The sequence below is a fragment of the Simochromis diagramma genome, unplaced genomic scaffold (genome assembly GCF_900408965.1).
Source record: "Simochromis diagramma unplaced genomic scaffold, fSimDia1.1 OVJJ01000545.1, whole genome shotgun sequence".
NCBI classification, from domain to species: Eukaryota; Metazoa; Chordata; class Actinopteri; order Cichliformes; family Cichlidae; genus Simochromis; species Simochromis diagramma.
Genome location: NW_024387371.1, coordinates 5,566,825 through 5,580,794, shown reverse-complemented (window position 1 = coordinate 5,580,794; position 13,970 = coordinate 5,566,825). Strand labels below are relative to the sequence as shown.

Here is a 13,970-nt window from a genome sequence, read left to right as displayed (position 1 = left end):
AAAATAAATAAATAAATATAGTTTTAAACTGGATTAGTAATAATCATATTGTTTTCGTAGTATATGTGACAGGATGTGTTAATTTATGTAGTTTTTAACCATTAGCATGCACTGAGGTTACTCAGTCTAGTGCAAAAGGGCGCTATTTCCACTTTCTCTGTTGAAGGTAGGTTCGCCATATATTATTTTAGTACGTTCTAAACGTCGATTAATACAAAATTCTGGCTCAGTACTTTTGGCAGGGCTGTTAATATGGACCTTACGGGTGATAAAACTCCGCAAGGCTTAATGATAATCGCAACAAAAACGCCAAATCTTCAGCAAAGACAACTAGAGTTAAGAGATGAAAATGGACCCTTCTATTTGCATACCCGTGCTTCTATGTGACCGCAAGAGGGAGATATTTTACCTGTGGATGGCATGAAATCGAATCCATAAGTACATTTGATTTTTGTTTCTTAAGAAACCGACAGCCACGTTACAAATTAAAAAATAAAAATAAAAAACGAAGTAGTTTATCATCCCCCCCATTCGCTGTACCGTAGGGTGTAGGATTAAGATAAGATAACCTTTATTAGTCCCACACGTGGGAAATTTGTTTTGTCACAGCAGGAAGTGGACAGTGCTCTGCATATATTACTCTGCATATATTACAGTACCTTAAATGCTCAGGCAGTGATCTTTAGCAAGAAGAAGGGAAGACACTTCTAAAACATGACCTTTTCTGGGACTCCTGTCGACAGTGTTTTTCTATTATGATAGCACCTAAAATTTCAGTATATTCTTTCATATTCAGTTTAATTAAACTATAGCAGAAAAGTATTAATAAAAAGAAAGAAAAAACATGAAAGTTTGAACATTTTTATTTCTTTTAAACATCATCATACAAATCATACAAACAGAAGACTTTAACAATGTAAACTGCTGATGAACACAAGGCACCATCCAAGATCAACAATCAGTTACAAGGTCTGAGATCTGCAATGACTAGTCAGCTGTACATGTGCAAGGAAACGCTACTGTTATTCTCTTATCCTACAGTATGTGCTCTTAACGTTACTATAAAAACGGAACGTTACGGGTTAAAGAAAGCAATTTTGGCAAGTGCTATATTCATCTAGCAGAGTACTGAAGCTGAGCCACATTACAAATACGTCAACATTTGATTGATAAATGACAGCAGCAGTCTTTCTGTTGGTGTCAATGGTAATTTTGTGGAAATCAAGTCAATTGTATGAGTATTGCAGTATCAGTTTAAAAAAAAAAAAAAAAAAAAAAAAAAAAAAGCTCTGTTGAAAAGGCGCCTTTGGTGAGACATTTTAACATGAATTTTGACAATGCTTAAACATGGCTGATCTTAAATTGCACATAGGTTTACTCATATGACACCACAGAGGCAACGAATTTTCGAGAAACTAAAACCACCTTAGTACAACAGAAATAAACTATCACTAATGAACTTTTTTCCTGTAGTTTTGGCATTGCTGCTACAATAACATCTCTTCTTAAAAATATTTAAATTGGCTCCAAAAAGCAACAGCTTCTTTGTGCCCTCGTGATAGATTTCTCTGTGTTGTGTATTTATTGGTCATATTTTCTGGGGGCAGTTTTATGTACTTCAGACTTAAGAGAATACATAAAAACATTGCACTTGATTAGATAGGTGACACAAAACCAAATTGTATTTGGTCTCAGTTACCACAACTCCATATGTTGTTAACTCCAGAGGGATTATGAGACGTCTTATATACACAGTACAAAGTGCTTGATATGGAGCAGAGGCTTAAATAAAAATGACAACCACAACACGGCAAATTTCCTACAGAATAGAAATTATTGCATATATTTCTCAGCATCTACTCAAGGTGTCTTGTGCACCAAGGTCACTTTATTGTAACACTAACATATTCCTTTCCCCATTCCTCTTATTCTACACAAGAAAAAAAAAAAAGTGCAATTTATATTCACATAGTCGCCTTACAGAATACTAATTATTCATCTTGTCCTGAACAGACAACAGTATTTTCTTACTGTAATTTACAAAAAGATAAAATTGTTGGCTAGAAAAGCTGTGTAATGTGTTGTTAATATAAAGGTTTGCTTGTGATACTTTCTTTGCTCAAATTTGCCCCAAAATTAGATGTAGTTCAAAGACCTAGCTTTTTATGTTCTTGGTAAACTACACAAAGTAAGCTAGAATACATCTACACAAATTACTGTTTTGGTTACAATTCTGTAAAATTGTGCAGTATTAAAATAAAAAACAAAAAAAAAACCAAAAACAAAACTTAAAACATACAAATACTCCTGTAGACATATTTAAACTAAAATGGCTTTACTTTAGACTAAAACAATGATATTTTTTATCATGTATGACAATAATACTTAAAAGATGTGAAATTTCCTTGACTTTGAGGCTTTATACGTGAACTACATTGAGGTAATTAAAATGATACATGAAGCAAATCGAATGCTCCAAAATTTGCCCCAGTATTATCATCACAACCCCCCCCCCCCCCCCCAAAAGAAAATTAAAACACGTTCATGAGCAAAACAAAACAAAACAAACCCACACAAAAAAAGGTTCTTGAAAGTTGCTAATGTCTTGATCTACCTCCTTCGAAAGCATGGTGCTCCTCGTGGGCTGAAATATAACAGAAGATCTTATCACATCTCATGATTTCAGTCATTAAAAATGATAATACCGCACCCAAAGAAAAGAAGAAAATACTCACGTTTATAAAACACCGCTTTAAAAGGTACTTGTGGAAGGAGCTCGTTGATCCTTCCTATGATGTTTGACTCGTTAACACAAGAAGCATTTCCATTCCAGACCTGAACGACATCTTCTCTGTCTCTTATACTAACGCTGACTCCAACTACTTCATCCTCTGTAAAAAATAAAAAATAATTATTAAGCATTTCTGACTCATAGTGTTTGCAAGCTATAATAGCAATGGTGTTTTACAGACTATAATAATAATTTTAAAAAAATATATAATCACAATCAAGAACATTTAAAAGAATTTTACCTGCAGCACAATAATCACTGAACTGCTCTCCAATAATAGCCAAAAGCAACTCCTTCCACACAGCAGACTATAAATGAGAAGACAGCTTTATTTAATGACCATGAAAGTAGATAGTGTACAAAATAAACGCTTAAATGTGTTGTATAACTTACAGTGCATTCTTTGGGTACTTTCATTTTCCACACACCACCTTTGGCATTGCTTTCTTCTTCCCTGTATACAAACAAGGAAGTGCCATTACAAATGATAAAAATGACATCATGTGAAAACAAATGTTGTTCTTGAGGTTCAGCTCACCAGAGTGGTTTTCTTTCTCCTCTCATCAGATGATAGCTCCATCTCAGTGGCAAGCTGGAGACCCCAGGTATGTTGTTGTAAACTCTCCAAAAGTTCTACTCCAGAGCAAAGATGAAGAGAGGAAATGGGTCATTTTATTGAACCATTTACCAACACACAGAGTACAGACATTTGGCCTTGATGATATTTTGCAGTGGCCAAAAAGAACTTCCTCATTACTCTTATCTACACACACCCACTGATAAACTGGCATTCCTATTACAAGACGCTTAGTCAAGAGCTGAGAGTACTTTGAATAAAATTATGAATTGCTTTTAAATACAAAGACATCAATCATAAAAATTTTAAACACCAACCACCAACAAATGTACAACCACTTTGTGTATTCATCGTACCTGGACAGTCTCCACAGTGTAGATTTTCTTCAAGTTTGACTCACACTCAGCTGCTGTTGTTCCTGGTAGAGATCTATCACGAAAAGAAAATCAGATTCTACCTTCTTTTCTTTTTTAAATTCAAGCTTATAAATATCTCAGAACAAGTAAATAAACCGTTTTTCTGAGCTATATTATATATTAATCACATGTGTCCGAATCATGCCCTCTGAGCAGACAGGATGGGGTAGAGTGGTTTTTTTTTTTTTTTTGGGGGGGGGGGGGGGGGGGGGATCAGATGACAAAAACGCCAGTAAACAGTAAACAACACTGACCCCGTTTGAACACTGCACCCTCTGATTTGTGCACACAGTGGACGATGGGCTTGTGTAACTCAGTGTTGCTTATGTTCAGCTCTGATTACTTAGTGTCAAACTAGAAACTTTTATTGAAAAGTAAAAGTAAATTTTACTTAAACAGAAGTAGTGACTCACTAAACAATAACAATCACATGAGCAGCAACAGAATAACACCTGTGCTAATAAGAACGTACAGTGACCTTATCTGAAATCACGCCGAGTTATTAATATTCAGCTAGCCAGTCATAATTACACCCTTTGCTTATTTTAAGATCCTTCCAAGAAGAGGAATTGTTTATGTAGGTCAGACAGGAAACAGTTGGCAGATAAGCTGCATCACCATTACCAAGAATTTTGTATGTGTATCTCGTGCAATGTTCTTTTCTGATTAAATAAAGAAAAAACAACAACAACAACAATCCGCGTTTTGCTGTTAAGATCACTTGTTATATCTAAGCTATTATCTAAGCTGCAATGCCTGACTTACACTAGAGGCCTGATAAATTCATTTCCCCTCTTTGTTCTCCATAAGAGGTCAACAACAAAGAGTTCACCCAGACAACTACAGCAACTGCTAAGACAAGCGGGAGTAGGTGAAATTAAACAGTTTCTTACCTGTCGAGCCAGAATGTCCACGGAGAATGTAAAGGCAGGGTGTCATTTCCATTGTTATTGTTATTAGAAATCCCTCCCAAATTTCTGTCACTGATATGAATGTTGTGCTCCAGCAGACTCGGGCTGGATGATGAGCTCAGTTGTAATGCAGCTACTGGAACTGCCATCGTTACCACTGAAAACCAAGTGACCACGTATTAAAAACTAGCAGATGTCTTGCTTTCACTGTTGCCGTCGTCCGCGGTGTAAATATATAGGCTCCTTAGGTAAAACTAACCACGATCAGCTGCTGACTCATTGGTCGCTTCACCGGTTTGCGCCGTCACAACACAAAACGATGACGCCCCGCTGACTGCCTGCGGCATCTACAGCTCGCCAGAGCGATCGAGAAGTTTCCGTCACGTAATCCTGCACATCCAGTAAATGAAAATATTAATACCTCCGCGGCGAGAATAACAAGTATTTTAATTTTAGCAACTTATTTCTTTGCGGGGGGTAGAGCTCTGCTTTGTTGATCTTCGCGTCTTCCGCAAATGTGAATACGTAATTGCTGACATGCGCAGTCGTCACTGCCACCAGCTTTGTTGGGTTGCTACCTGCTAACGTGATACTAACCTGCAAGTATTTCTTGCCTGTGACTGGCCACAGCAATGGACATCGACGCATTGTTGGAAGCGTTTCAAGGCAATGTTTGCAGTTGTTAAATGAGTTATTATTAGCTTAATTATTTCCTTTATGTTTGGTTTAATGCCCTGAGCAAAATGTCTCATGTTTGCTAACTACGTTATCTCGTAACTTAGCTTATCAACAACAACTAGCGTTTAGAAAAAGCATCTAGCGTCTCTGAATTCAGTCTCTGCATTTCACCGTTTTAATGCTGCCTTCTGCATGCAAAAATTTCGTCTTCACACACTTTACACCTTTTTATTTCCCCACGGACGCTTAGCGATTATGTAAACAGCTAGCTTGATAACGTCACAACATGCTGCTAACAATAAAATGCTAGCTAACTAACTTGTGGGAACTTTCCATATAGTTAACTGAGAACGGTTTGGGGATTTTATGAAGGTGCACTTAACATTTGGTCTTCTTTAATAAATATATTTTCTCTTGCTGCAGCAGTAAATATTTTAATTGATGTCACTGTAATTTGGAGAAGCCTGAAACCAAACATTATCTTCTCAGGTTATTTTAAAAGTATTCACCTTTCATATTTAGTTCAGTGCAGCCGCATGCATTTGTTTTATTATCTTGGGGATCAGCGTTGTTTCCTAGCTTGTTTTAAAGTTATTAAAGTTAAACTTTCTTTTTGTTCCTTAATGTTGGCTTTTACAGATTTTGAGAAGAAAGGGAAGAAAGACACCTGTCCCCCATTGGAGCAATTTTTGTGTCATATTGCCAAGACGGGGCAACCGATGTGAGTACCATGGGTACATGTCAAGAACGATGGCTACACCCATTAAATTTTACACAACTGCACTTAACAATTTTACAACTTTTCTTTTTGCCAAACAGAAATACTGACATCAGTTTTCCTGCAAATAAAATCAGCAGTGCCCTAACAGATTTGTTTAAAGCAAACTTGCATTGTCTTACAGGATCCCATGGTCACAGTTCAAAACATACTTCATGTTTAAATTGGAAAAAGTCATGGATGATTTTCATGCTGCAACACCAGAACAGAGAGGACCACATAATCCCAATGTAGAGTTTGTTCCATTTGAAGAAATGAAGAAGAGGATCTTAAAAATAGTGGATGGATACAATGGGTGAGTTGAGATTATAATGAGCAATGGTAAACAAATCCTTAGTCACAACTTCAGTAGTGACTGAGTTTTAACCAATAGTTTTTATTATTGGTATTCTTATATGCTGTCTGTTAAATCAAAACATAACCACAAAAACGTTTGAGCATGCATTTTATATAAAAAATGTACAAGGTTTACTCATATTTTATTCTGCCCACTGTGTGCTGCACTGTGTCTAACAGGGTGGGCAATATACCCTCATAAATTATATCACAATATTTTAAGAAAATCTGCAATAATAATATTTCTGATAGGTGAAAAAATACTAAATTGCTAATTGAATCTTGCAGGCAGTGTGAATCTACTGAAACAAGATGCCAACAGCCGGCTTATAGTGCAATAGCAGTGACACAGTAGTATACAGAGTGTTTTCCCCTGGAAAATTTAATTAAAAGAATAAAAGAAGTGTTTAACAATACCCAAGGTATCTTAACATTATAACTCTTTGGGAGGTTGCACAATATTGTGACATAAAAATGAACAATGTTTTCTACCTGGGATGTGATCTTACTATCATATAGAGTGCAACTAGCAAGCGCTCCAGCAATGCTCGATGGAGTCATTTGTTTACTTTTGTGCCTCACATCACCAACTGCTAGCGTCTCCTGCTTAGTAGCCTGGGTGTATTCAAGAGTGTTTGGTGAAGCAGATCTATTGATTCCACCTTCAGTGAGAATAGTTTTTGTGCATATTTTGCAAAGTAACGTGTTTAGTTGGAAGCAGCCTTTTTAGGTTCTAAAATCATTGCCTTGCTCTCAAATATCTGTATTTGAGCGATTGGTGTGTGCACTGGGAACACTTTTAACACTTTAAAACAAACTATATGAAGTGTTATGTTAATAAGCAATCTCACTAAATTATTTGCATCATAGCTTGTGATCATTTATGACTGTGGCTGACCAGATACATGCAGATTATTCTTTTTTTTCTCTCTCTCTCTTACTTGCTTATACTCATCATCATCTGTTCCCTGATCCTAAATATTTCTCTAAATTCACAGAATCCCATTCACCATTCAGCGTCTGTGTGAACTCCTTATGGACCCTAAGCGAAACTACACAGGAACAGACAAGTTTCTCAGGGGTTTGGAGAAGGTGAGCAATAAACCATATTATCTTAGTATTTAAACAAAAAGATAAACAATATTAGCATATCAGAATGTAAATGTACATTTCAGGCTTGAAAAAAAGCTTATATTTTTTCTCCTTTTCAGAATGTAATGGTGGTGAGCTGTATCTACCCCACGTCAGAGTGAGTACATTGGCTGTTAAGATTCTGTTTCCTTTGCTCTTCTGTGTGCTGTATTTTTCTCAAGCTGCTTCTGTTGACAGTAATGGTCCCCTGAGATTTTATGCATTATTATTGACTCACACTTACGGCAGCCATTTAACAGCCAGTTGTTTTTTTGTGCCTTTCTACCTCTTTAAAGGAAAAATGGGGCATCCAGTATAAACAGAATGAATGGGGTGATGTTTCCTGGCAACTCTTCTCTGTATACAGACAGGTGGGTGCAAAATGTCAGTGACTGATTTATACAAATTTGAAATTGCTTCATAAACTGCTAGCAAGTGGGAACATTTTAAAGCCATATTACATAAGGACAACCACAGTATAGTAAAGACAAAGCTATCTTGCCTGTCAGAAATAATAGTTTGTTCTTTTGGAGTAGAAATGTGAATGGGCCAGGCACACCAAAACCACTTAACAGACCAAAGCTGTCATTGCCAACATCACTTTCCACCAACGGGCTCCCTGATTGTCCAGTCAGCAAAGAACCAGAGCCAACCACAGAGGAGGTGGAGGAGCAGTGCGTAAGGTAAATTGTTTGATCTGGTAATATGTCCTATCAAGAGTGTGTTATACTCTTGACACACTACTACACTACACTAATTCCTGCTTTTTAGGTTTTTGTTAGTTTTTTTTATATCTCCTCTCTTGACCTCTCGTTTATAATTAGGTTTTGTCAAGACCCTGCCTTAAGAAAAAAACAAACAAAGAGCAACTCATCGGCTGGCATTTCAGTATATAATCTGTTTAACAGATTTTACTGTGTTTGTTTCAGTGAAACCTCACTATCAGAAGGTGAGATGACGCCAAATAGTGGGATAAAGAATAAACACCCAGAAGAAGAGGATTCTGATGGTGATAAGCAAGAGGTGAAGAGACTGAAATTTGATGAAACGGAGGAGAATGAAACAACAAATGAAAAAAATGAGTCGTCTTGCCATCAAGGGCCAGAGAGCTCGCCAGAGAGCTCGCCAGAGACACCAGAGTCTTCAAAACACTCCTGTGGTCAAGAATACAAAAGTGGAACGTCTTGTGACACACCTAGTGTATCGGACAATCATGGTATGTGTTCATGATCCTTATTTAGGCTATTTTATAACTTCTGACACTACAGTAATTGATAGTGTCTTCATAATAGTTGCATTCTTATAAGTCCAAATACACAGGGGTTTATACGTGTTACAAAAAAGACAACATAGATCTTTTTAGTACAGATCTCTTGGCTGTTGCCATTTCTCTGTAGTAGAACATAAATGCAAACTGACTAAAACCTAGTTAGCCTAAAGTTAAAGCAAGATTTCTGTGCCTTTCAAACAGGCAAATGTTCTGAATAGTTTTGTGAAAATCTCTCACCTTATACCTTCTTAGCTTCTGATAAAGGTGCATTGATGTGTCTTTCCATATTAAAGTATTATTGCACTAGTCTTTAAATTGACATATTCAGCTGGATAGCCTACCAGTTAGTTGCTGCAGAATGTCACTTAAAACATCATGTTAAAATACCTTCTTCTTTGCTTCCAGAGCCAAAAAGCACACAATCAGGACCCTCTGAGGTGGAAGAAGACTCATCTGAGGATACGGCTGACCACAGTCTGAAGAGCGATAGCACTGTGGACGAATCTGAGCAGCCTGTTCCATCAGAGGAAAGTTTTGAGCTGGACAGTGGGGAAGGAAACAGCAGCGATGGAGATGACTTAAGCAGTGACAAGCAGATCCCCTCTTCCAGTAATTCACCAGACTTGTCAACAGAGGGCGTTGCTGGCATTTCAAACAGTGCAGAGACTGCGATAGAGCCTGGGGAACTTGACTAACTTCAAGGCCTGTCTGCCATCTGACTTTTTTTTTTCTTTTTTACACTGTATGATACCACACCAAGGGTATATCTGTAGCACTGTGGACCTGTAAGGACCAAGAGTGATGTGAACCTCTAGATTCCTCACAGAAGGATCTTTTTGTCCTAATCAGTTTCAATTCTCAAGGCCACACATCACCTGGTCTTTAAACTGGAAGGCATGGATGTAAAAGAAGATTATGGAGACTGCCTTTTTCACTGTTGACTAAAAGTTTTTCTAATCTTTTTTCCTTGATTTTTATATCTGAACGTAATAATTGAACCCTAATAACTAATGTAACTGATGTACTCTGAATTTTCATTATTCATTCGGCATGTATTTCCATAAAGATATGTTTGATAGAGTTTGTTTTAGCCTAAGCACAGTTGTTTTGACTATCTCACTAATGAATGTGTCTCTTAAGGTGAACGAGGACACCTGCCATATAGAATGTGAAGCAATGCTTCACATATTTCTGTTTGCTTTTTCTATGAAGCACATACCGTAAATATATTTCTTATTAACATTATCTTGCACTTGTCAGCTTTGACCCCTTGAAGGATGTGGAAAATGTTATAGTTTTGGTTTTCATTCTATGAAGCCAGTATAAAACGGTATTGTAGTAACCAGTTTGGTTAGATAGAATATTGCTTTTGCTTAAGGGTAGCCATTTCTGCATCAAGCCCTGTAAACAGAATACAAGGTACTTTTACACTTTATGTATGTCATACCTTAGTTTACAGTCGTCACTTTTGATAATTAGGAATTTTTACAGTATGTATCAGTATGTAAATCAGTTTTTGTAGACTTGTAATAAATGTCCACTGCCTTCGTAAAACTGATCATCGCTGGAAACTGAAGGCTTGCGCTTGTATCATAGTATTCATGGAAAGCAATAAATGCTGAAATTTGAAGTGTACCGTACTTTGCCCAGCTGGTGTTAAGGGAGTTGCTTATCCGGGTTAATGTTAACACAACAATTGTGTCCAGGGAATTATTGTTTAGCTGCACTCAAAATGTTATGAGAATAGAAACATTTCCTGACATTATAAAATTTTAGCCCACAAAAAAAATATGAAATTTTATGTACAGTTGTTGTCTGTATCACCTATCTGTTGATATCTAGCATTTTAGTCACACCTGTGAAATCGTTCCACTCAAACTTTCTGCTTTCAGCGATATATACGTCAATGTTAGCATAGTTTATTTATATGCTGGTGGTACACCATAACCTTAGCCAAAACATGAGTTTGATAGCATGCCTAGTGTTTTTCAACAGCCACATTATTAGGTGCAAATGTTTAATGTAAATGTCTTTGAGGCATTTGGACTTGGTCACGAAGACTTGTTAAAGTTCAAAGCAAGTCTCAGAATAGGAAGAAAGGGTGATTTGACTGACTTTTGTTGCTAAACAGGCTGCTCTGAAACTGCTGATCTACTGGGATCTTCCCCTGCAGTCTTATAGTTTATAGAGAAAGGTATAAAAAAGAGAAAATAACCAGCTTGCAGCAGTTCTCTGTGACATTATTTTACTAAGCTAAAACTCTAGAAGTAACAATGTCACACACACAGATATATATATATAGATAGATATATAGATTTATTTATTTATATATATATATATATATATATATATATATATATATATTAGGGGTGCAACGATACTCGTATCGATATTGAACCGTTCGATACAGTGCTTTCGGTTCGGTATGCATATGTATTGAACAATACAAAATTTGCAATTTATTTTATCAACTTTCCTTCTGACGATGCTGTCTGTTCGACTACTCCGCCTAGGCTGCACTGTCTAGCGCAGATCCACTGAGCGCTCAACACAGACAGCATCATCAGAAGGAAGAGAGCAGGGCAAGCTAGCGAGACAGAAGTTAAGCTCTCCTTGCAACATGGCAAATTGAACCTCCCCCACCCTCATTCAGATCTGGCGTTTGGAATTATTTTGGTCATGGACTAAAGTAAAACAGTATGTTGGATGTGCCATGCAATGCTCAATTACATGGGTGGGAACTAGTGTGTTAGCGCGCAGTTAGCTCGTTAACGTGTTAGCCGTCTAGCCCCACGCAGGGGTAGCTCGTTAATGGAGATTTGCCATGTTGTGGCGTTAACGTCATTTCAACGAGATTAACGCTGACAGCACTAGTGGGAACACAACGAATATGACTGCACATTTACACCGACATCATCCTAGTGCAAAGACAAGTGGAAGCAGACAAAAACAACAAGCATGCATGCTACAAACTTTACCCGAGTCATTTAGACAGCCGTTAGCACATGATTCTCCTTATGGGGACCTGATATGTTTAATATTGTGGCGAGCTCAGACAAGGAGGAGACAGAGGTATCGTTTGGTCTTGCTTCCCTAGCCAGGGAGCACAGCCGTTTATTGACATCTGCAGAAGAACACTGCTGCTAGCTAACTGCTCAGCGCGGCAACCGCACAGCAACAACAACACACAGAGCGCCCTCTGACTCCGGAAGGACACACCGTCGCAGCGAGAAGGCGTCACCCGTCACTATGGCAACATAAGCAAAACATAACTGTACAAACAGAACCCCGAACAGCCCTGACCCGCTACATAGCCCCCACCTAAGGGGTCAGTCGTCCCCGACGACCCCATTGCCCCACACAAAGTCCTGCAAATGTCCAGGTGCCTTCTTTTGGCGCACCGGCCGGTCACGACCGGCGGGGGAAAAGTCACTCGGGTCAGAACATGGGCTGCCACCATCATCCCACTTCTGACACCAATGTGGCGAGCTCAGACAACGAGGAGACGGAAGTGTCGTTTGGTCTTGCTTCCCGTGAGCTAGCCAGGGAGCACAGCCGTTTATTGACATCTGCAGAAGAACACTGCCGCTAGCTAACTGCTCAGCGCGGCAACCGCACAGCAACAACAACAACACACAGGGCGCCCTCTGACCCCGGAAGGACACACCGTCGCAGCGAGAGGGCGTCACCCGTCACTATGGCAACATAAACAAAACATAACTGTACAAACAGAACCCCGAACAGCCCTGACCCGCTACAATATGCTGCTGAGAATATAGCCCAGAAGAAGCGTATAGTATAGCTTTTATTTTGGAAAGAGCCATTTCTCTGTAATAAACTCTCTTTTCCAAAGATGAGTGATTCCTCAATCAGATACAGGTGTTACCGCGCCAGATCCGCGGCCCCGAACCGTAGTAAGGAAACCTCTGGCAGTTACTTGAAGGTTCCGTAACTGACTCGTAGCCGGCAACAGCTTACTATACAGGTCAACTCCGCTAGCAAAAAGATCGAAGGAGGCGTAGGAAACTGCTTCACTGAACTTTATTTCTTCTCTAAGGCACAAACACTGCGTACAGTGGGCTGAAACAGTTTACTCACAGCGAGCATCGCCGACACAACTCTGGCTGTCGAGGGAGTTATTATATTCCTTTTATTTATTTTCTTTCCGTCTCTTCTGTAGCTAACCGTTACTTTTCCCCCTTCTCCGCTCTCTCTCTTCACACACACACACCAGGCAGTCCCGCTAACACACATCCCGAATACATTTCCCATCAGGCTTCATCCTTAAAGGGCCATGCCTGTAACACAGGGCTTGCAAAATTGCTAGCCCGATGTCCCGGGGCTAGCGATTTTTCCAGTCGGGCTACCAAAATCTATCTCTGCCCTGCCCGTCGGGCTATTGTAGGAAGAAAAATATATGTCAATGCTTTTGCATTCTTTCGGAAATGTAGCTGGGTAATTATGTCATTGGCATCGGTGAGCCACTGTCAATATGTGACATATTGAAATCGCGTTTGAATTTGCGCTTGTTTTTTGCTTTCACTTTGCAAATGTCCAGGTGCCTTCGGCGGGGGAAAAGTCACTCGGGTCAGAACATGGGGTGCCACCATCATCCCACTTCTGACACCAATGTGGCGAGCTCAGACAACGAGGAGACGGGGGTGTTGTTTGGTCTTGCTTCCCGTGAGCTAGCCAGGGAGCACAGCCGTTTATTGACATCTGCAGAAGAACACTGCCGCTAGCTAACTGCTCAGCGTGGCAACCGCACAGCAACAACAACAACACACAGGGCGCCCTCTGACCCCGGAAGGACACACCGTCGCAGCAAGAGGGCATCACCCGTTACTATGGCAACATAAACAAAACATAACTATACAAACAGAACCCTGAACAGCCCTGACCCGCTACAATATGCTGCTGAGAATATAGCCCAGAAGAAGCGTATAGTATAACTTTTATTTTGGAAAGAGCCATTTCTCTGTAATAAACTCTCTTTTCCAAAGATGAGTGATTCCTCAATCACAGTGATATATTTATTTTTTTAATTACTTTTGTTTCAGCAACATTAAATTTAAAAACTGT

The 13,970-nt window shown here is 39.0% G+C and overlaps 2 protein-coding genes across 3 annotated transcripts; one reads left to right on the top strand and one right to left on the bottom strand.

Moving 5' to 3' along the window:
- Positions 1-847: 847 nt before the first annotated feature.
- On the bottom strand, positions 848-4,869 carry LOC120719260 (eukaryotic translation initiation factor 4E type 3-like). Its single transcript, XM_040008347.1, has 7 exons — positions 4,678-4,869; positions 3,725-3,797; positions 3,330-3,424; positions 3,185-3,245; positions 3,033-3,099; positions 2,736-2,891; positions 848-2,644 (listed from the first exon to the last, which is right to left on the bottom strand). The coding sequence occupies exons 1-7, from the start codon at positions 4,842-4,844 to the stop codon at positions 2,598-2,600; spliced, it is 666 nt and encodes a 221-aa protein (XP_039864281.1). The 5' UTR covers positions 4,845-4,869; the 3' UTR covers positions 848-2,597.
- A 116-nt stretch (positions 4,870-4,985) lies between these two features.
- Positions 4,986-10,523, top strand: LOC120719258 (serine/threonine-protein phosphatase 4 regulatory subunit 2-A-like). 2 transcript variants are annotated; one of them, XM_040008344.1, is made up of 9 exons: positions 4,986-5,096; positions 6,013-6,094; positions 6,276-6,446; positions 7,486-7,579; positions 7,699-7,736; positions 7,915-7,989; positions 8,155-8,301; positions 8,548-8,834; positions 9,294-10,523. In XM_040008344.1, coding segments are annotated over exons 2-9 (1,104 nt in total). In that variant the 5' UTR covers positions 4,986-5,096; positions 6,013-6,092; the 3' UTR covers positions 9,584-10,523. The 2 variants fall into 2 exon arrangements, with proteins under 2 accessions (XP_039864278.1, XP_039864277.1); XM_040008343.1 differs by lacking the exon at positions 4,986-5,096 and adding an exon at positions 5,206-5,361.
- Positions 10,524-13,970: the final 3,447 nt, after the last annotated feature.